Consider the following 22,205-nt stretch of genomic DNA (forward strand, 5'->3'; position numbering starts at 1 on the left):
CATCTTGAGGGGTGCCATTGAGCCGTTAAGGAGGATCGAGGGGCATTGTGCTTCCAGAACTGACCAGACTTCACCTCTGACTTGCCGACCCCCAGGCTCCAGGGCAGGGCCTGGGCATCCGGCATCTACCCATCCGTGTGTCTGTCTGTCAGCCATTGATGTCCATCATCTGTCTATCTATCAATTGTCTCTCTATCTGTGTATGTGTCTATCAATCGATGTCTGTCTGTCTGTCTATGGGTCTATCTATCGACCTACCTATCTACCTACCCATGCATATGCATCCGTCCCCCATAGATCAGTCTACCTGCCCAGCCCTCCACCTGCCCACCTGTCTACCTATCTATCCCCTATATGCCATCTATCATTCCTTGCCCTGTCTCTCAAACGCTGTAGTAGTTACACAAACGGTTGTTTTTAGCAAGAACCCATCAGGGTGCAGGCTATGTCGTGCTGAAGATTGTCAAGGACAATCAGCTGCACAACACGAGCCTGCAGAGTCTCTGAAAGTCCTGAGGCCTTTGGCGGGCAGCACAAGGCTGCTCCCGTCGCTCCCGCCGTGAGGTCTACGTCCGGGAGAGCTGGAAACAGGCGTTCGACCGAAACCTTGGATGCGTGTTCGCGGCAGCACCATTCACGATCGCCCCAAGGTGGAAACGGCCCAAACGTCCATCAGCAGGTGGCTGGATAAACAGGCCGTGCCCAGCCCGACGGTGGAATACTACCCAGCCCCGAAGGAGGGACGCACTGACGCTCGAAAGCTTTGCGCTCAGCGAACAAAGCCAGACACGGAAGGTCACGTCCCGTGAGATTCCGCTTCTGGGAAGTGTCCGGACCAGGCGAGCCACGGAGACCGAAAGCGGCTTAGCTGTTGCCAGGGGACACGGCGAGCCACAGCCGACCAGCACGGGGTCCCTTCTTGGGGGGGGGGGGGCGACGAAAATGTTCTGGAATCGAACGGCAGTGAGGGTGGCACAAAGTGGCCACGGAACTGTGCACCTTCAAGATGTTCAAGTGCACAGACAGCTGGCTGCACAGAGAAAGACCTGGCAGGAAACGCTGGCGGGGCAAGCCGAGGCCGCCCTGGGGAGCGGAGAGGTGACAGCAAAGGGGACTTGGGCCTTATCTGCAGGGGGCCGTCTTGTGGCTCCCGTGCTACCAAGAAAGAAGTGTAAAATCGGGTGCCTAGCGCGGAGGCCACGTGGAAGGAGGGTGGAGGGGTGCCCCCCGCTCCCAGCTGCCCAGACCAGGTCCACGCTTGCCCCCGTCTCGAGCCGCAGCCTGGCCCGAGCTGGGCGCACAGCACCCCGCCGCCGGGTCGTCAGAAGCCTGTCTGCAGCGAGGGTGGGGGCAGAGGCCCCAGATATAACCGCAGGTAGCCTTGCCCCCGGAGCCCCCCTCTACAGGGCCACATTCATAGGTGAGCCATTTATGTGGGGCCAATGCCCACACCCCCATGTATCAATCCAGCAGCACAAACAGCAGGACGGCTGGGCTTTTCAAGCTGCATTTGCAGAGGCCTTTGAAGCCTTATCTCCCAGCCCTCCAGAGCCAGGGACAGAGCCTGGGGGCGCCGCCCCTCACCCCTGGGCAGGCACTGTGCCCCCAGCAGGCTCAGGAAGCAGGGCTGGGGGGCCCGGGGTCCCGGCTCTGCAGCCCCCGCCCCTCGGCTGTGGGGGAGGGCTCCCTGGCCCCGAAGAGCCCTGCGCTGGGCTCTGGGAGCTGCTCCTGACCCCCTGCCGCCCCTGCACGGGTCACCGGGCCTCGGTTTCCAGCTGGTCGGTTTGCCGGGTGGCAAAGGAAGGGTCCCCGGTGTCAGTCACGTTTGCTGGGGGCCTGGGCGTCGTGCCGCCCGAGGGGGGGTGCCGCCCAGATAGTTCGTCACACCCCCGGCCCCCGGCACCCAGCAGCTAGGGTTTCAGAAAGCATGGAACGAATGAATGAGTGAAACGAAGGGACGAGTGCCAGGGTGTGATCTCATTCAATCTGCACACCTTTGTCTTAGGTTGCAGATGAGTAAACTGAGGCCCAGCCCCCCCCCCCCCCCAGCAGGAGGAGTGGGCGGGAGAGTGGCCTCCGGCTGGCCTGTTCCCTGTCCTCTCTCCTCCGCCCCCGGGGAACCTTTGCCGGCTGCTCCTCGACGCTGCCGGCTGGCCCGCCGGTGTCTCCGGCTCGGTGCACCGGCAAGGAAGGTCCCCAGACGTCCCCGGGGGCCGCCCAGCCCAGCAGGGCCATTCCACGGGGGTCTCCTGTGTCTGCGGGCCGCTGGGACTTTCACGTCGGCCAAACGGATCCACCCTTCCCGGGCGGATGGCTGGGGAAACTGAGGCGTGAGCCAGAGTCTCCCGGTGGATCAGAGACAGCCGGCCTCAGGATCCAGGGCTCCCAACACCCAGCCCAATGGAGCAGGGAGGCGGGAAGACACGGCTTCCCGTGGCCGCCAGGTCTCGGGAAGGGGCCACGTCACCCTCTCCCCACTAACCTCCCAGCCCATTTTGACCTCATGGGCCCTCCAGGCCTCCCCACGCACATGCGCCCTCTGGCCCTGCACCTTCACCGGTGTGTCCCAGTCCTGTGTCACCGGCCCCGCCCTTTGTGAACCCCCCACTCTCCTCCCTCAGGCCTCCGTGGCTGCTCACGGACCCCACGCGGGGAACGTCCAGGGACAGACTTGGGCACGCACAGCGGGGAGGAAGAGTTAGAGAAAGGTGGCAGAGCAGGACCCCGCCCAGGGGAGGACCCGCCCCCGGACCTGACTCTCCATCCGTGCGGAGAGGCCACATCGTGTTGGGGGCACAGGTGCTGCTCTCAGACAGAGCGGGCTCGGATCCCTCACGAGCTGGTACACCCCGCCCCCTGGCCTCGGCCTCCCCGTGAGATGGGGAGGGGGCACGAAGGGACTCTGGTCACAGCATTTGGGGACAGAGGTTGTCACCACTCCGGTGAAACGGTAGAAACAGGGGGCCCTGAGTGCAAAACGGGGGACACTTACTTGTCCCCCAGTACCCAGCCACCACCGTGCCAACACACTGTGCAGAGGGGGGTGACAGGGTTCCCTCGGTGATGTCAGGTCCAGCTACCTACCTCCCAGAGGCAGGGGCGGGGGCTGTGTCCTCCCCGCAGCCCAGGGGCCACACCCGAACCCGGACGACGCCCGAAAGAAATCGGGCCTCGGGCGGGGCGAACAGGGACGAGGCCGGTGCCCAGCACGGGTGTTCTGCCCCGAGGCCGGGCTGGGGCCGTGTCCACCCAGCAGCCAGGGAAGGGGCCAGGGGCCGACGCCGCTGGGCGACCACGTGGGCGGCGGGATAGTCACACGTCCTCGCGTCAAGAGCGGTTTAGTTTCCTACAGATGGACTTTGTTCTTACAAAACGAAACCCCGCCTCGCCGCTCAGTCCAGCAATGGTCCCATGTTACCTGAAGGACGGGGGACTTCTGTCCACGGAAAACCCGCACGCGGGGGGCTCACAGCGGCCGTCTTCGTGATGGCCAACATCCGGGAGCGTCCGAGATGCCCTTCGGTGCGTGACGCGTAAGCGCCCCGTGGTCAGTCCACGCAGCGGGATTTAGGCAGCGCCAAGAAGATGGGGCGCCTGGTGGCTCGGTCTATTGTGCCCGAGGCTTCGTTTCGGCTCAGGTTGTGATCTCGGTTTGCAAGGTGGAACCCCACACTGGGCTCTGCGCCGATGGCCAGGAGGCTGCTCGACGTTCTTCCCTCCTTCTCTCTCTCTCTGCCCCTCCTCCCCTTGGGCTAGCTCTCTCGCAAAATAAATAAATAAACTTAAAAGAGAGAGAGAGAGAGAAATGAGCTACCAAGCCGTGAAAACACAGGGCAGAACCCTAAAGGTACATCACTACGTGCAGGAAGCCAATCCGAAAGTCTCCACGCTGACTCCACCTGGATGAGCTTCTGGAAAAGGCACAAGCTTCTGGAGGCAGTAAAGAGGTCAGTGTCTGCCGGGAGAGGGATGAGTAGGAGGCACACAGGGGATTTTAGGGCCGTGGAAACACTCTGTGTGACACTAACGACGTGTGTCCGAATCCGCAGCACATGCAACACCAAGGGCGACCCTAATGTACTGTGGACTCTGAGGGCCATGGTGCATCCAAGCAAGTGTCCAGTCTGCAGGGGGAGGGGTCTGTGGGCAATCTCTGTGCCTCCCTCTCAGTTTTGCTGGGAACCCTAAAACTCCTCTAACAAAGAAAGTCTATTAATTTAGGGGCGCCTGGGAGGCTCAGTCAGTTAAGCATCCAATTTCAGCTCAGGTCGTGATCTCACAGTTGGTGAGTTCGTTCGAGCCCCCCAGTCGGGCTCTGTGCCAAGAGCTCGGAGCCCGATGCCCACTTCGGATTCTGTGTCTCCCTCTGTATCTGCCCCTCCGCACTCACATTCTCTCTCTCTCTCTCTCTCTCTCTCTCTCTCTCAAAAATAAATAAACAAAAAATTAAAAAACAGGAAGTCTATTAAAACAAAACAACTTTATTGAGGTATACTTTGCATAACGCCGTCCCTCTGTGCCGCAGCAGCCCTCGCCCACAAGATGCTGACTTTCGTCCACATCCCTGGGTGTTAGGAGACTGTCCCTCCTGGCCACTGGCGAGCGCAGCCTGCTGACGGGTTATCCACATGCCCAGCGATGCACGGTTGGGCGATCGTGAACTTGGCGGTGTGAGCGTCACAGGGTCACAAGGTTGTGGGGCGGATGTATTTACCTTCTGGAAACTTACAGCTATTGTTTGATTACTAACGTGGTCCGGCCAGGGCCCCCGCCCACCCGCTGGCCGGCATGGGGTGCGCCTCCTGGGGCAGACCCTGGCCCAGCCATCGTCACAAATTCCGCCCGGCGGAGGAGGCCCCGGCTCAGAGAGGCTGGGTGACTGGCCCAAGATGGCTCAGCTCTCCGGGGGGGAAGGCGGGGGAGGGGGGCGCAGTCAGGACTCAAACCTGGCCGAGGTGGGGGAGGGGGAGCAGGGCACGGCCAAGCTGACCCTGGACGGCCACACGCCCACACGAGAGAACGCACCACACGTGTGCACACGCGCAGGTGAACACGCACAAGGTGTGGGTCAACTCACGGAGCCACGGCCAAGCACATCGGCTCACGGTCCCCACGCCCCCTCCCTCACGCACACACACACACAGATCCGTGCCTGGCAGCATGCGGACGCATAGGCCCCGACAGGAGGGCCGGTGGGAGGCCTTGTGCAGAGGCGTCCACAGAGCTCCAGGGTCCAGCCAGAGTCTGGGATCGCCCTGGCTGACCTCCAGCCCCTTCTGAGATCCCGGGGCCCGGCCACCGCCGCCAACGGGGCCTCACCAGGGAGCAGGAAGTGCCTCCCGGGACCTCACCAGGTCTCCTGGCCTGGAGCCCGGGCCTCCTCCTCTCGCCCTGAGGTCTCCCTGGAGCGCACTCAGTGCCCCTGGGGGAGGCTGGTGCTCCTGTGGGGCCCTGAGGACGCCCGGAAGGGGTGTGGGGAGGGGAGCGTGGGGGGCGGGGGCAAGACGGGGGTGGGGGGTGGGGGCAAGGGAGCATGGAGGGGACGTGTGGAGGGGGAGCGACGCGGTGCAGGACAAGGGGTGCAGGGGGCGCGTCATGGGGCAAGCAGAGGCCGGCCTGTTTCTGCACGAGCGTGGCCACGACGTCCCAGCACAGAGAATAAACGCCGGAGAGCTCCCCACCGCAGCAGCCCCCTTCCCGGGCCCAGCCTCACCGAGAACCTCCACCTGCCCTGAGGCCCAGAGATGCCCCTGACCTGGGACACCCGGCCCTCTGGGAGCGCCCACCATGCAGGGGCTCCCCAGACGCAGCAGGGACACTTCTGACCACAGGTCTGGATCTCCGTCTCCTGACCTCTGGGAGGAACATGCCTGCGCCCATTATCCCCGCCGTACAGACGGGAAACCGAGGCCGGAAAGGTCAGCCCGTGGGGAGCCAGGATGCGAGGCAAAAAAGGGACACCGCGGGCCTCTGGCCCCCACCCACCTCAGCCCCCTCCGCTCCCCTCCCCTCACGGCCCAGGCCCCCGGATTCTCCCTGTTAACTGGCCCCTCGGTAATTATGGGAAACAATCCCGGGTCTGTGTGGTTCAGCCCCGACCCGTTTTGCCACTTTCTGTTCGAAGGCAGAGCCCGTTTGGCAGCTTTGGGGCAGTCTCTGCCTCCTTGCTGCTCAGAGAACCCAGAACCTGTCCGGCGGGTTTGGCCAAAATTGTGCCTTGTTGCCCGTGCAAGTTCACACACTGCTCACTTCTGTCTCCCTCAGGTGGGGAGCGCTGGGGCTCGGCCCGAGGTCGCTGGAGGTCGCTGCAGCGAAGGACCATGTGAGTACCTGGGGACCCCAGGGTTCACAGCTCCAACAACGGGGGAGGGAAAAGAGGGGGCTGGGGTCCCTGGGGTGCCCAGCCCCTGCTCCCTGAGCAGGAGCGGGGGGGTCTGCCGGACGGGCATTAGAGGCACAGCCACCTGTCCTGGGGCCCCTGGCCGAGGGGGCCGGGGGAGGAGGCCCAGTGGGCTTCCTGGGCAGAGGGACGGGGTGCAGAGAACTCTGGGAAGTCGTCATCTGGTGGGGATCCAGGGGCACCAGGAATGGGCCGCTGGCCGGCACCGCATCCTGGACCTGCCCCACCGCCTGGACCCCCACAGGGCAGAGGGGTGCAGCCATGGGGGTGGGGGTCATACGCAGCGCCACCTTCCCCCCCGGTGCAGTGCTGGGCACCCTGGGACACTCGGCGGCGCCCGAAAAGCAGCCACAAACAGGGACGCGCGTCCCGCGCAGTCTCCCTTGACCAGGCCTCGGGGAGGAAGCCCGGGAAGGCGCAGCCACAGAGGGCCAGCCCATCCTCCAGGAGTCAGGTTGCAGGGCCCGCTGTTACCTGAGCCGCAAAGCAAAACCTCAGCCCGCCAAGCAAGCGCACACCTGCCTTGTTCCCCTGAGCGTGCATGCGTGCGTGTGTGCACACGTGGGGTACACGGCTACACGGACCTGTGTGCGTGCATCGGTGCGTGCGGCTCTCCCCGGGCCTGTGCAGGGCTGCGTGTGCGGCCGGGCGGGTGACTGAGGGCGGCACCGCGTGCGTGGGGTTTGTGTGTCAGGGTGCGCAGGAAGGCGTGTTAGGATATTGTCGGGATGCTGTCGCCTCCCTGTGTGCGTGCGGGCGTCACACACGTGTGGCACAGGTGATGTTAGAAACCACCGGGCAGTGACGCCCCTCTGGACATAAACTGGCCCAGGAGCTATCAGGAGACCCAGGCCACGGGTTTGTGCCCTGGCTTTGTCCTTTGCAAGCTGGGGACCTCACTCTGAGCCTCAGCTTCCTCAACTATAAAATGGGGTTGCCACAGCTACTCCGTGGGTGAGCGTGAGACCCAATGAGTCGTTGCACGGGAAGCTCCCGACAGGTGCCCGGCGCCCAGGCTGGCCCCTGACCGCCAGCCAGCCGTCCGGTCCCCGGAGCGCCCACCACACCCGAGGAGACCCGACAGCCCGAGGTGGCACGGCCTCTGGTGCCTCCGGGAGCCCAGGTCAAGATACATGCCCACCGTCTGTGTCAGGGACAGGGACAGGGAGGCACAGCCAGGCGGGCGACTTGGCCAAAGTTGCCGCGGAAGAGGCTTTGCCCGTCACCACCGAGGCCCCCCAGAGAGGGTGGATGGAGACACTGCAGCCTCTTATGCGCTCTGAGGCTCAGCCCTGAGTCTGCAGACCCGGACGCCCAGCACCTTCTCGGAAGGTCATGGGGCTCCCGTGTGTGTGTAGCCGGCCCTCTCCCGGGGCCTGGGCAATCTCTTCTGTGCGAGGGGGCCGGATGGCACCTCCCCTGGACACGGCCACCAAGACCCAGGGGACCCGAAGCGTCCACACACTGGACAGCTGTCCAAGGATGCAGGTGTGCACCTGGCAGAGTCTGAGGCCTCTCCCCTGAACTTGGGGCCGGGGGATCCTGCCCTCTCGCGAAGGGTCTTTGTGGCAGTGGGATGCGTGCTTGTCTGAGAGAGGAGGCGCCCCCGTATGTGGCACTATCGGGCACCTGGGGGCCACGTGAGGGAGGTGCTGGTGGAGGGACAGCGGGCAGTGGACACAGGGTCTCCGTCTGCACTCAGCTGAGCACTCCACTGCCAGGTCCTCGGCTGGACGCGCGTTGCCTGGACGCGCGTCCTCTGGAAGGTGTCACCTGGACAGCTGTCCCTAGATAGAAAGGAGCCTGCTCCTTCCGGGGGCTCAGCCCCAGCAGAGACCTTCCAGTACAGGCGTCCAGAGTGTCCACGGGCCCCGAGGAGCAGAGCTCAGGCCTCTGTCCCCACCGCACCCCGGCCAGCAACTCAGGCCACCCCCTCCTGTGCACAGGCCGCCCGGGCCCAGAGACCGGGGCCCAGCCCCCCACCTGCGGGCACTCCCGGCAAAACGCAGAGCAGCTGCTGGGGAGAGCTGGCTCCAGGCAGGTGGGGACCACCGGCCTCCACCTCCCGCCCCTTCCTTAGACCCTCCCCCCTCCAGGAGAGTGGAGGCCAGGACAGGGTCTACCCCAGAAGACCGAGTCTGTCCACTCTGCCTAAGCCAGATGTGCTGTCACCTGCCCCCCCGGGGAGGTCACACAATCCCTGCAACACTGTCACCCATGAGCTGGATGGCTCTGGGCCTCTCCGGGAGAGGGGAGGAGATGAGAGGGGAGGGGAGGGGAGAGGAGGGGAGGCTGCCGCATGATGCATCCCTTCCAGCTCTATTTCCAGCTACCAGGACAACCTGCCCTGGGTCGCTGCTATGCCCTGCCCCGCGTGCAAGAGACCATCTCCTCCCGTCAGGTGGGGCCTGAGGGGCCCTGAGGTGGGGGGAACGGGGTCCACCGGCCCTGCGTCGTCACCCTGGTGTCGTCTCGGGGACCCTGGGCCACCTCCCGCTCAGGCTCAGGGTGCAGGGCTGCTCCCAGGCCTATGGGCACCAGAGGCTCCCGCGGACAGCTCCCTGTGGACCAGGCGCGGGCCTGTCTGGCAGGTCTGGGTGGAATTTCAAGCACCGAGACTCAGCCCCTGCCTGGCGCTCCTCGCCCAGCCTCGCGACGAGGCCTGAGTCTGCAGAGGCCCCCCGCTCACTGTGCGGCTCCGGGGGCCCTGCTGCACGATTAAAACCCCCCAGCCAGCACTGCGGGGCCACAGGGGAACGAGCCAGCGGTGCGTGCGGGGCAGGGCACAGCATCCACGGACCCCGGAGCCGGTTCAAACCCCAGCTCCACTTCCTCCGGGTGGCTGGGGAGCATGACGTGATCTCTTTGGGCCCCGGTTTCCCCCTTTGGACAGCAGGCCGGGACTGGCATTAATGCCTCGCTCGAGCACTGGCCTCCCCCGGCCCCTAGAATCTCAGGTCTTGTCTCCTAACCTCACCAGGTGAGCTCCAGCCCCCAGCCTCGAGGTGGGGCCCCTCCTAAACTCTTGTCATCTCCACTCAACACGCAGCCACCGAGCAGCCACCCCCGTGCCCCTGGCCATCACTTGGGGGTGGCCCAGAGCCCAGGCGGGCCCTCGGAACAAGCTAAGGGGCCCCGGCATCCCGGCACCTGCGTCCAGCCCTGTTCAGTGGGTTCCCACAGCCAGTGCGGGCCAGCGGATGTCACCGCGTCCTCCGGCCGAGGCTTCCTGGTGCTTTGATGCTTGACCTCAGGTCCAAAGAGGCTGCTGAGAGCCACACTCCATGGTCCAGTCTCCCTCAGGCAGCTTCAGAAGCCTGCGGCTGGCCCCGACCCCTGGGTTCTCTTGGGGTCACAGTCAAGGACACTCCTGGGTTCCACCCCCAACTCCAAGAGCTCAGAGCATCGTGCCTCTTCTGTGCTCTGTGAGCAAGAATCGCCAGTCGGGCCGGCCTTCCGGTCCGGCTCCCATCATGCGGTGGCACAGCATGACGGCCCCTGGGGGCAGCCGCCACCCCTCCCAGCAGGGACACTGGCAGTGGCACGTGGGGGTTCCCAGCGGGGGGCTGTTCGGTGGGTGTTGCTGCAAACACTCGTGTGCATATCGTCAGCTCAGACGGGATGAGACGGCGCTCCCTTGGGCCGCCAGGGCAAGGGCTCGGGCACAGCCTGGTGTGATGGGGCCACGGACAGCTTTGAGCGGAGGCTTCGAGGGCCTCGAAGGGCCCAGTGCTGTGCAGAGAGTGTGTCCTCATGGGAAGGGGGGTGACTTGGGCCCCCGTGGGCGTAGCAGGAGAGGGAAGGTGGGGTCCGGGTGGATGTAGGAGGCCGACAGGCGGCTGTGGGATGCCAGCAGGAGACGGGCCAGGAGCACCAGGAGCTCAGCCACCTGCTTGCGGGGTCCAACGGACCCCAGGGCTCCTTGGGCTGAAGCCCAGAAGAGGCCACCTCCCCTGGCCTGGAGGTGAGATCCAGAGGAAGAGGGTGGGGTCCGGCCCCAGGTGCACCTGGGAAGAGTCCGTTCCTTTGGAAGAGTCCGTCCGGCGGGGCCTCGTCCGTCCCGCGGGGCTGGCAGCAGCCTGGGTAAACACAGGCCAGAGTCCAGACGACCATCCACAATTACTCGGGGCGAACTCAGGGAGAAGGGGCGCTGGGGCCTCAGCACCCCTCAATACATGCACACACAGCATGGCACACACACATACAGGCACACACCACACGTGCAGTACTCGTGCACAGCACACGCACATACACGTACACACACACCACACATGCAGTGCGCACACCACACGCACACACAGGGCGTGCACGGCGCCCCGCCTGGCCCAGGACGGAGTGCAGCCTGAACGAACGTGTGGCAGCCCAGAGCAGAGGTCTGGGTCGGAGGCCCGCTCTCGCTCCAGCAACTGGCAGTGCCCCCTCCCCTCAGAGAAGCACCTGGAAGAGAGACCTTCCCAGAAGGGCTCTGCATGTTGCAACCAGCTCACGGGTTAACAGAGCATGTAATGGGTGCCGGGAACCACTGCACACCAGGCCTGGCCCGGCCTCCTGACCTGTGGCCCAGCCTCCCGGACCTGGGACCGACCCGTGGCCACAGGGGCAGTGGCAGGCGAGGGGAGGTGGGGGGTGGCATGGGGACCCACGGCCCTGTGAGCCCACTCCTCCCAGCTGCCCGCCCGCCAGAGACCTCTCCAGGCTGCCCGGGGCCCAGAAAGGCCTGGAAGGGAGGGAGGGCAAGGGCATCCAGGCCCCAGCCCCCGGGGCCCCTCAATTCTGATCTCAGGCCGTGGACCCTCAAGGTGTGCATGGCCCAACCAAGTACCTCTGAGGACCTGTGGGGAGGAGGGGGTGGGGCCGGCAGTCAGTGGGATTCCTGCCCCCTCCCCAGGACCCCGTGGCCTCTCAGTACGGGGCCCGCTTCCCTGGGCAGACGAGGCTGGTGTGTGTGTTTCTGCGGATCTGCGCCTGCATACGCAGACCCTTCCCCAGCCAGAGTGACCTCTCCCCACGCCTTCCTCTATAGGCTGGGGACAGAGGGGCGGTAGAGGCCAGGGGGCCATTCCCTGTACCCTGAGCACAGAGGGACCTGGGCCAGAGCCCTCGGGAGCCATGGAGAGCTTCATGGAGTCACTGAACAGGCTGAAGGACGTCCATGAGAACGAGGTCCGGGGTGAGTGCCACGGGGGGCGGGTGTCCACAGCCCTCACCTGGGCCAGGTCGGGGTGCTCCTCCACGAACCTCCAAATCTTGCCAGACCTGGGGGCCCTGCCTTCCAGGCCCAGACGGGGAGTCCTGACCCAGAGCCCAGAGGAGGCAGGCGCCCAGCCTCAGATCAGCATCCCTGAGTGTGGCCCTGGAAGGTGTTCTCCCAAAGGGTCAGCCGACAGCAGAGCAGAAATAAAAAGCCAGGCCTCCAACAGAAAGCCAGACGCTTGGGTTGAGATGAGCCCCTCACCCAGGGCGGGGCAGGGGTGCTGGCGGCCCACAGCCGTGTGGTTGCCCACCTCCAGGGATGGATGGAGGCCCATCCAGAGCATTCCAGGGTTTAGAGCTGAAATCCTGCTACCTGACAGGACCCCCGAGGCCAAGATCTGCCCCAGCCCACAGGCCTGTCCACTCCACCCCCCATCACGGGGCTGGGGCCAGCATACTCCCCTCACTCTCGGCCGGCCCACAGCCCTCACACGCCACCCCGAGGGCCCGAGGGGCCCGGATCTCTTCCCTGGTGACCTGGAGAGGTGGGGACTGCGTGGGCCCAAGTCAGACTCCAGCCCAGTGGCAAGGGCTTCCCCAGAGAGCGTGTTTTATTTCCACACTGGCTGTGCCCCCAGAAAACACCCCTCAAGGACTCGGCCTGGTGGGATGGCCTTGGGGAATCAGTGAGGGGGTCCAGGCAGGCGGCGGGGGTCCGCAGAGGGCCCTGCCTGACAGCCAGGGACAGGAGGTGACCCCCACCCCTTTCCTGGCTCCCCTAGGTCTGCAGAATAAACTCCTGGAGCTGAACTCCGAGAGATGCCGGTGAGTCAGGACAGACCCTGGCCCGGTGGGAAACCAGTGGGAAACACAATGACCACAGTCCAGGGCGCTAACGCTGCCCCCATCCAGCGATGCAGAAGGGGAAACTGAGGCTCGGGGCTGGGGGCGGGGCTGAGTCACCGGTCCGAAGCCGCGCCTCGAGTAGCTGCCGGAGCCAGGACTGGAACCTCCAAGCCCCGCCGAGCGAACAGGGGCCCTCCGGTGGGGGGGCAAGCCGTATCCGCTCGGGGCACCCAGGACACCAACAGTGAGGCCCCCAGGGCCCGCGGGGCAGGTTTTCACATCGCCACTTCACAGACGGCCACACTTCTGTGCCACCGCCAGCAGCGCGTGGACGCGGCCGGTCACCAAGGTGGCCACGAACGCTCGCGTTTGGGCCGCTGGGCCAGCACCGCCCTCGTAAGGCCGGGCCCTACTAGCGTTCCCAGCAGGTGCACCCCGCAGGACCCGGCCCGGGACTCACCCCGGCAGGAGGGGCCTCCCGGGCAGAGCAGAACCCGCGCCTCGGCTCGCCCCCCACAGGGACGCCCAGAGGGTGGAAGAGCTCTGCACCAAGAACCATCAGCTCAGGGAGCAGCAGAAGGCGCTGAAGGAGAACGTGCGGGTGCTGGAGAACAGGTGAGTGGACAGGGGTGGGGCGGGAGGGCAAGCGGACCGCCGGGAGGCCTCGCGCTCTGGGGGACCGAGCCAGGCGGTTCCGCGGCTCCTTCTCACGCTCGGCAGAACAGGGAAGGCTTAGCCCACGTGCCGGGGCTTCCGCAGTCAGGGGAAGGCAGGGCCGCGTCCCCGGAGCAGGGCAGCGAGGGCCCCAGGCCCCTCTGGGGGCCCCGGTCTCCGTCCTGAGAGCGGCCTCTTGCCCCCGCCCCACACCGCAGGCTGCGAGCTGGCCTGTGCGACCGCTGCATGGTCACCCAGGAGCTGGCCAGGAAGAAGCAGCAGGAGTTCGAGAACTCGCTCCTCCAGAACCTGCAGCACGCCGTCCTTCTGAGTGAGCCCCGCCCCTGTCACCCTGCACCTTGCTCTGCCCCACCCCGTCCTCCTCAGGGAGCCCTGGCCCGTTACCCTGCACCTCTCTGTCGCCCCCCCCAGGGGGCCCAGGGACCCCCCCAGGACCTGCTCGGCCTGACATGGGGGTCTCGGGGAAACAGACAGTGATACAAAAAAGCCCCAGCGGGCCCCGGCATGTCCCTCACTGGCCAGTCACCTGGGATGGGGGTGCCCCCGACCCCGGGACGCAACCCCTCCTTCCTGTGATGAGGACAGTCCCACAGAGTCCGGAGCCCCCACCTGCCAATGAGGAGGACAAGCCGCCTGTCCCCCAGGGCGCGCCCCAGGGACAAGCTTCGTTGCGGGGGGCGGGAGGGGGGTCCCCACCACTTTTGACGGCCTCCACAGCCTGGTGCTGTTTACTCAGTAGCGTCCAACCACGCACTCACACAGCGAGCACTTACGGGGCGCCTGTGGGCTGCTAGACCCCGGGCCGAGTGCTGGAGTCACAGCCGGGAGACAGGCCAAGGAGGGGGACGTCCCTGGTGTTGTGGGGACCCTGCCCCTGCCCTGCCTTCCTCCCCCACTTCTTCACTGATCGGCGCATTTTGCAGCCAACGAGTTGAACCGGCTGCAGGGGGAAAACAAGACGTTGAAGGAGGAGATAAAGCGGCTTCGGGGCCCACGGTGAGTGGGGGAGGCGAGCACCCACACTCCCCAACCCCCCCTGGGAGGCCCCCGCCACTGGCGCAGAGAGGAGGGCACAGGACCCCGGGGGGTCCCCACAGGCCATCCCCACGGCACAGACTTCTAACCTCTCATAGTCCAACAAGTGGGGGCCTGGGGGACACCCTAGAAACTGAGCTGGGTCCCCAACACCCGTGGCAGCCATCAAGGTCTTAGCCCTGCGGAGCCATGGACGGCGGAGTGTCAGGCAATGTCAAGAGCGAGTGCCTTCCTGGCCGCCTGAGTGTCCCCGCAGGGGTGGCTTGTCCCCCAGGAGGGTGCGCCCTGGCCTTCCTGGTCCTGGCACCGCCCTTGCTCACCCTCCCTGTCTTTGCCTCCCCTCCGGAGTCAGGCTCAAGGCCCAATACAGGGAGGATGCCTCAGACCCCCCCTCACCCCTACCACTCCCCTCCCCGGGCGCTCGGAAGGCCACCATCGAGAAGACATCGGGAGGCCATGAGGAGGCCGAGGACGACCATCCAGGTGGGAGTCCCCAGAGGGGAGGTGCTGTGAGGGACAAGAGGCCAGAAAGTTGGGCACCACTGAGGAGCCCTCTGGCTGGAGGACAGAGCTGCCCACGCCTCTGAGTGCCTCCTAACCGGCCCTGCCCACTGCTTCTCTTCCCAAAGAAAAGTCCACGGGGTACAGGACACCTCCAGTAGCCAAAATCTCCCCAAGCGCCAGCCTGCCCGAGACGCGGGCCCCAGACACGGTGAGCACGAAGGCCCCCAAGCCTGCTTCCCTCTTCCAGGCAGCCCCAGGCTCTGTGCCCGGCACGGCGCCCAGCCCCACGCGGCAGGTGGGCCAGCCAGGGACTGCTGGGTGGAGGCGAGGCTCAGAGCGGGCGGCTAACTTGCCCAAAGTCACAGAGAACAAGGGCAGAGGCCGGCAGCCGCCCCCGCCCAGGCTGACGCGTCCACCCGGCGCAGAGCCCCCAGCGGATCGCCAACCAGCTGCACGGGACCATTGCCGTGGTGCGGCCTGGGTCCCAGGCGTGCTCTGCTGACCGGGGCTCCACCAACGGGACACCCGCACTGCCGCTCACCAGGAGCAGCACCCCCAGCCCACCCAATGAGCACAGCCTCCCCCTGGACAGGTGAGGCCCTGCCCGCCACCGCCACCCCAGCAGAGCGCCCGGTCTCCAAATCTGGTCCCACTTTTCAGGAGGCGGCCAGGACAAGGGGAGGGGGGGGTGGGGGTAGCAGATGGGGACTGAGCCCCGGGAACCCTCTCGGAAGTGGTCTAAGACCGACCATCCTCAGTGTCTGAGAGCATCGTGTGGTCGGGACACAGGGATCGTGGGGCCGGAGCAGGCAGCTAAGGCCGGGAAGAGAGAAAGATCTCCGTGTGCAGCTCCTTCCGCAGAGCCCCGGGCCCCAGGTCACTTCTGGCCCCTCCACGACCGTGCGCGCGGGCCCGCCTTGCGAGCTGGGGCAGCTGGGCTGTGAAATGGGGGCTAACCCAGGGCCTCTCCTCTCCCTGCAGCTTTCTGCAGGCCGCCCGGCACCCGGTCATGACCTACGAGTCCCTGAAGCGCTCCCTCCGGGCTGACCGCCTCTGCCTCCTGAACCGCCACCTGGCCCTGCACCTTCAGAGCCCCCACGGCGGCCCCCAAGTCCCCGCCTCAGCCCCCAGCGGCCCCCGGCCCCAGGGCCTGAAGGCTGGAGAGGCAGAGGCCTGGGAGGAGCCCACGGGCCCGCTGGGCCTCCCGGGGGGCCCAGTGGACATGCGACACCCTCGGCTGGAGGGACAGCAGCTGCGGGCACAGGGGCGGATGGGCAGTGCCAGGCTGAGGGGCCCGGCCCCGCCGGGGGGCACCCCACCCTCCCCACCAGTCAGCTCTGACTCAGAAGGCCCCCAGGGCGAGGCAGCCCTGTGCGGAGGGGGACACGCACAGCCCACCGGCCCAGGTAGCCCCAGGGGAAAGGAAGCCACAGCCACACAGGACTATGTCCCAGACAAGCCCCTGGACCTCTCGGAGCGCGGCCGGGGCCGGGATGCCCCCAAGCCTCCTGACCAGCTGGGGTCACTCAGCCCCCCAGCTGCCCACACTCCCAGCCCAGAGCCGCCCCACGGAGCGGAGCCGCCTGCCCACCCTGTACCCTGGGGACTCAGCAATGGCACCAAGGGAGCCAGAGCTCCAGAGGCAGAAGGACCCCCAAGTCCTGCGGTAAGGGGCCCACCCCTGTTCTCGGCCTCCACGCGCCTCCAACCCAGGCCCGGCATCCAGCCAGGCCCAGGCCGTGCTCCCCCCTCTTTCCATCAGGTCGGTCCCCAGTGGCACAGCCTGGCTGCCTGATTCACGCTAGAGGCGATGCTACCCTCCAGCTGCCGTCAGCCAGAGCCTGCTAGGCTGTGCCCAAGGCTGGGCTGGGGGCAGGGCTCAGATGAATTCAGCTGCTTCCTCGCTTCCCCCCCAGGATCCCTCCCAAGCTCTTCCAGGGCCCCACCCCAACGTGCCCTCTCCAAGCGGGACGGGAGATGAAGCTAGGGGGAGACCAAAACCTCCCCCCCACCCACACGGGCCCGATGCTGATGGCCACCCAGGTAGGATGAGTGCCTGGGGTCAGGAGCACCTGGGCGCGGTAGTGGGACCGTGGTAGAGGGGCCGTGGTCAGTGGCCGCCGAGGAAGCCCGTCCGAGGGCCCAGCTCAGCCCCCTGGACCTGCTCTGCCAAACCCTGGGTCTAGGGCTTGGCACCCCAGCTGCAGTCCCAGAAAAGAGTTGGGGGGGCCCAGGGCAGGCACACCTCTGATCATAGGCAGTGAAGGGAAGACCATCCTAGCAATTAGGGCTGCAGGGCAGGTACCGAGCTCCCCGTCACACAGCTACCAAGCCTGGGGATAGCCCAGCAGGTGGGGCCGCAGCAGAGGGTCCCGGAGACACTGGGAAGGTTACTCGGCCCCTCGGTGCCTCAGTGTCCTCGTCTGCAGTTGCCACTCTTAGTCTGGCCTGCTAGAAAGGCCTGTGCATCCGCTAGACTCCAGGGCCCCCCACCCCGGCCTGACCCACACCCTGCGTCCTGCAGAGCTCAGCAAGGCCCAAGTGCAGTGGCTGGAGTCGGACGACTTGGACGAGTCAGACACCACGGACGATGAGGTGAGGTGGATCCCCAGCCGCACGCTCCGTGGGGCGGGGCCGCTGAGCCGCCTGGGCTGCCCCAGGCTTGGGGGAGGGCCCTCGTCCTGACCACACCCCCAGGCCCTCAGGTGCGCCCAGGCTCGGGGGAGGGCCCTCGTCCTGACCACACCCCCAGGCCCTCAGGTGCGCCCAGGCTCGGGGGAGGGCCCTCGTCCTGACCACACCCCCACACCCCTAGGTGGGCCGGAGCTGCGAGGTGGGGGCCAAGCCGAGCACACCGCGGGAGGGGCCCAGGTGTTTCTGCACCAAGGAGCGCGGGCAGAGCCTGCAGCAGAAGAGGAAGCGAGCCGCGGGCCCCTGGTGCAGAGGTACCGCGGGGACCGGGCGTCGGGACGGGGTGGGGGGCAGCCGAAGCACAGCGCCCCCACCCCACCTTTGTGGCCGCTCAGAACAGAAACCAGCCCTGGCACCTCCCCCTGGCACAGGCCCCTTTGAGCAGGGACCCAGGTCAGGACAGTGTGGATCCTGGCTCTTCTCGGCCTCACTGTCCCGCCTGAGCCAGTCCCGTCACCCCGAACCTCAGTTTCCCCCCAGAACCGGCAGTTGGGGGGGGTGGCAGTAGCAGAGTGAGTGTGAGATTTCCGTGGGATAAGGCTGAGGACAGTTGTTATCACCGTCTTTGGCATCAGGGCGAAGGGGCTTCCTGGGCCACAGCAGCCCCCAAGCCCGGTGGCCCGGAAGTCCTGCTCCTCTCCTGGCCCCTCATGGCGGGGGTCTCCCGGACCCTCCTGTCCACCTTCAGAGAGGGGCATCACAGAGGGTGCAGGCCTCTGGGTGCGGAGTGTGTCTGTTCCCACTGAGGCGGTGGGGGCTGCTGGAATGTTTGCCGGGGGCGGTGCTGTGGGCCCCTCCCAGGAGAGCGCCGGAGCCGGCCGGAGGGTATCAGAATGACCTTTCACTTCCTGGTCGGGCCACAAAGGCAGCTGGGCTGAGAGCCTGTGAAAGCCTGAGCTAATAACACAGGCCGCCCTGGTGTTTGTGCAAGCAGACCGGCAGTAGGCAGGCTGGGCTGTGGCCGCCACAATGTGCCATTGTTGCCTGGAAAGTGACAGTGGCCTGTGTTTGCTCGGGCAAGCCATGGAGGAGGCCAGCACACCTGTCATATTTCAAGGCACTTCCTGCTCGGCATATTTGGAGACTGTCCTGGTGGCCACAGTCCACAGGGGTTCTTGGGTATCCACCGCGCCCTCTGCTCTGAGCCAAGTCCCATCCCCGGTCTCCTCCCCGGGCGAACCCAGGGGCTCCCAAGCCGACACCCACCCAAACCCTGCAACGCACACACTGCCCGTCAGCGAGAACGGCGGCGTCGCCCAGCTTGTGGCGGGCACCGCTTGGCTCCAGGGGCAGCGCCCTTGGGTCCCGTGCCCACGCGGAGGTTCAAGGTGGCAGATGGAATCGACTGCCTGTGGGCCTCAACACCCTGCCCAGTGACGGGGCATCACTGTTGCACAGGTGGGAAAACCAAGACCCCCAAGAGTTAATCTGCCCAAGGCCACAGGGCTGGTACGTGGGGCCAGGATTCCAACGTGGCCTATCCAACCCAGAGCCCTCGTTCCGTTAGGGCCCAGCATCTTGGCAGGACCTACCTGCGAGGGTCCCGAGGACAGACCAACTGCGCCCTAGGCCCATGGAGGCACCCCACCAGTGTCTCGGGGATTCTGAGAGCATTTCCCGAGAAGCGGGATTTATCTAGAAGGTCCTGGGCCTTGAGTCACACACCTGGGGGGAGAGCCCACCCTCCAATCAGACCAGCCCCGCGCCGGTGTCTGGTGCCTCCAGGAACGCATCAGCTCCCCTTGCCCAAACGCTGCCCACAGGGCCCTGGGCAAGAACCCAGCATCACTGCGAGGGGGACACAGACTGCTGCCTGCCACTAACTTCGGTCTACTCTCCACAGCCTCCAAGAAGCCACCCCCAGGGAGAAGGAATCCGGGGGAGCCCCTAACAGCACACGAGGGGTCCGGGAGCCCAAGGGACCCTGAGGACGGCAGCCCCCCACCAAGCAACGGCAGCTGGGAGGAGACTTAGCTGCTCCCGGGGGCACCACACCCAACTGACAGCCCAGCACAGGGCAGGAGGGGACCGGGACCTGGACCATCTCCACAGGGGCTGGAAAGGCCAAGAGGGGGTCTTTGGCTGGCCACTTGGACCCCTCCGTCTCCACCCATCTCAGAAGTGACCAGCTAGTCCTGGCGCTCCACCCTCACCCCAGCATCTGCTCCTTTGGGGGGCGGTAGGGTTCTCAGAGGCTGGGGAGGCAGGGGTGACTCAGACTCCGGCCCAGCGCAGTCCCCACCCCTGCTGCACGTAGGCAACCCTTCCTGGGCAGTGCCCCCACTTCTGACGGCCTCAGACTCCACTGGCATCCCTGACCCCCAGGGCCCTGCGCCCGGCCACCCCCTCCCTGACTGGGCGGAGTGCGAGTGGTGGTCTCGGGCGCCCCCTTATGGAAGCCTGCAAACGTGCCGGCAGTCAGGGTGTCCGGAGGCCAGCGGGCGGCAGTGGGCGCCCCACTGGAGAAGGTAACCAAGAACGAAGGTGTAAGGGATGGCATGTGCCGCCTGCAGAGTCAGGGGGTCAGCTGGGTCTCCAACTGCCTGGGCTCTTGAATGCATCCAGGCCTGGGAACAAAACCAGCCCCGTTTGCAGAGGGTACAGGGACCAGGGCAAACTCTGGGGAGGGCTGCAGGGAACAGAACGGAAAATGTGCCCCAGCCCCCACACAGAGTACCCTCCTCACTGACAGACTACTCCTGTGTCCCCAGACCACACCTGCAGGACCCCAGGGCGGCTGGGCCAGGATTGCACCCTTAGCCCTCAGGTCACTTTCGGAGGGTGTGTCTCAGTACCCTCTGGGGGAGGAGCTTAAACAGGCTCCCAGGCCCCATCCCAGACCCACTGAACTGGGGTCTTGGGAGCAGGCCTGCACGCGAAGTCTGAGAAGTTTGAGAACTGCTCATTCTGGGCAAAGGCAGGATACAGAGCAATGGCTGGGCCGGGTAAGGCCTGCGACAAATTGAGGGTGCAGGTCTGACAACGGGGGCACCACTCCCCCTCACTCACTGGCCTTCCCGCCTGCTGGCCCCAGAGACCAGAGGGACTAAATGCCCAAGAGGGAAGCTGGGGCAGGAGGTGAACGTCTGTGTGTGTGTGTGTGTGTGTGTGTGTGTGTGTGTGCGTGTGTGTGTGTGCGTGTGTGTGTGTGTGAAAACTATTGTTAAAAGTTGCTCTGATCTGTCTGACATCAAATAAAAGCTGTGTGCAGACAAGCATGGATGGGGCTGGGGAGCAAAAGATAACAGTCCTCCATCGCTCCGTCCCCCCATCACCCCCTTCTCATCTTCCTCGTCTGACATCAGCTCAACTGTTAGCTACCCGTTTGTCAGCTGCCCACCTGCCAGGGCCCCCCCTCTAGTACCACCTGGGCAGGACTGAGGGTCCACTCTGTGTCTAGGCACACCACTTCACAGCCCTGGTCTCACTCCATCCAGGAGCCCCGCCAGTCACCCACAGCGCCCCCACTTTACAGACAGAGGGGCTGAAGGTCGGGGAGGGTAAGCAGCTGACCCAAGGTGGCCCAGCTGGCAGGTGGCAGAGGAGGCCGACTCCGGAGCTCAGGCGCTTGGCTGCCCCAGTCGCCATGCTGCCCACTCCCTGCGCACCGGCAGGCAGCAGCGGCAGTGGGCACCACCCATGGGCACAGGGACTCCCCAAGAGGGACCTTCACAGGGCACTTCTGCTGCCCGTGAGTGCCTGGCGGCCCGCGTTCGGTCCTCATCACACATTTGGTCAAGCCCCACTTTCTGCCTGACGGGAAACTGTCCGCTCCCTCCCAAGCACAGGAGAGGCCTTGAAGGCCAACTTGGTAGGGCATCGGGAAGAGGAAAGAGGACAGGCCGGACGCTGGGCGAGCCTACCTGTGATGGCAAATGAAAATCAGTGGGAGGGGACACGGCCACGGTGGGAGGTGGGTACGGGGACTGAAGGGGAAGTGGCTGTGCAGCAGGCCCCAGCTGGGACAGGAGACTCCCTCACTCATCCTGGCCTCACACAGAAGCGCATAGCCGGGTTGTGTCTGCCCCGCCCCGCCCCTCGCCCTCCCCAGCAGGAGCTCAGAAGATTCCCTGGATCAGGGTGTGTGCCCAGCAGCTACACGCAGAGGCACTACTGGGCCAACCCACCAGCAGGTGCCCGGATCTGCAGCAGCACTGCTGACCCCGTGCTGGGATGTCCGTCACTGAGCCTGAGTAATCCTGACAAGTACCCTGAAGTCGTTGTCCCAGGCAGAAAGTTGGACAGAGCAGACGAGGTGGTGGCGGGACCCTGCCCCCCCCCCAAAGACACAGATGGGCTCCTGGGGGCTCCAGAGGGCAGTACCCGAGCATGAAGCCACCTGCTCTGAGGTCAGGGGCACCTGGGTACAGAATGGGAAAGTGAGGCCGAGGCACCACGAAGGCTCAGGTCACGTTGCTGCTGAGGGAACTGCAAGACCCTGCCTGAGACTGAAGGCCCAGCACTGCCCCCATCTGCGCGTGATCCCAGGCAAGTGCCTTCTCCCTTCAGACCCTCAGTGTCTTCCTCAGTCAGGGAAGCCAGGTGGCACCACCTGCCATTCCAAGGAGCCTTGGGGCTCCTCGAGGAGATGACCCTTTGCAAGCTGAAGCCCCCTCTCCTGCAGAGGGCAGGCGGCACAGCTTCGGCCCCCACACCCCAGCTCCCAGCACCGACACACACCCCAGAGGAGACAAGCACTGGAGCCTAAAGACTCAGGCTCAACGGAGGCTGACCACGAAATCCGCAATCCAGCAAGAAGAACAGGGCGCCAGAGCCCCGAAGCTCCTGCTTCCGAAGCGGGGATTCGAACCTTGGGTGACAACGGCTGCCTTGCCCGCCGCAGCAGAATTGCCTCTAGGAC

General features: G+C 65.6%; 1 protein-coding gene across 1 annotated transcript; it reads left to right on the forward strand.

The window, feature by feature from the left end:
* The first annotated feature begins 6,091 nt into the window (after positions 1 to 6,091).
* RBBP8NL (RBBP8 N-terminal like) lies at positions 6,092 to 20,564 on the forward strand. Its single transcript, XM_043553513.1, has 14 exons — positions 6,092 to 6,322; positions 11,424 to 11,570; positions 12,376 to 12,418; positions 12,959 to 13,054; positions 13,312 to 13,424; positions 14,038 to 14,110; positions 14,502 to 14,632; positions 14,779 to 14,861; positions 15,079 to 15,245; positions 15,635 to 16,319; positions 16,570 to 16,696; positions 17,178 to 17,248; positions 17,469 to 17,598; positions 19,188 to 20,564. The coding sequence occupies exons 2-14, from the start codon at positions 11,510 to 11,512 to the stop codon at positions 19,316 to 19,318; spliced, it is 1,911 nt and encodes a 636-aa protein (XP_043409448.1). The 5' UTR covers positions 6,092 to 6,322; positions 11,424 to 11,509; the 3' UTR covers positions 19,319 to 20,564.
* The last annotated feature ends 1,641 nt before the right edge of the window (positions 20,565 to 22,205 follow it).

This window comes from Prionailurus bengalensis, chromosome A3 (assembly GCF_016509475.1).
Source record: "Prionailurus bengalensis isolate Pbe53 chromosome A3, Fcat_Pben_1.1_paternal_pri, whole genome shotgun sequence".
Lineage (NCBI taxonomy): Eukaryota > Metazoa > Chordata > Mammalia > Carnivora > Felidae > Prionailurus > Prionailurus bengalensis.

What these genes read in the sequence shown, in the direction of transcription:
- RBBP8NL (XM_043553513.1), top strand. Translation starts at nt 11,510, where the DNA reads ATGGAGAGCTTCATGGAGTCACTGAACAGGCTGAAGGACGTCCATGAG. An exon ending in GTGCGGGTGCTGGAGAACAG is followed by an intron (nt 13,055 to 13,311) that starts GTGAGTGGACAG and finishes CCCACACCGCAG; the next exon opens with GCTGCGAGCTGGCCTGTGCG. An exon ending in CAGACACCACGGACGATGAG is followed by an intron (nt 17,249 to 17,468) that starts GTGAGGTGGATC and finishes CCACACCCCTAG; the next exon opens with GTGGGCCGGAGCTGCGAGGT.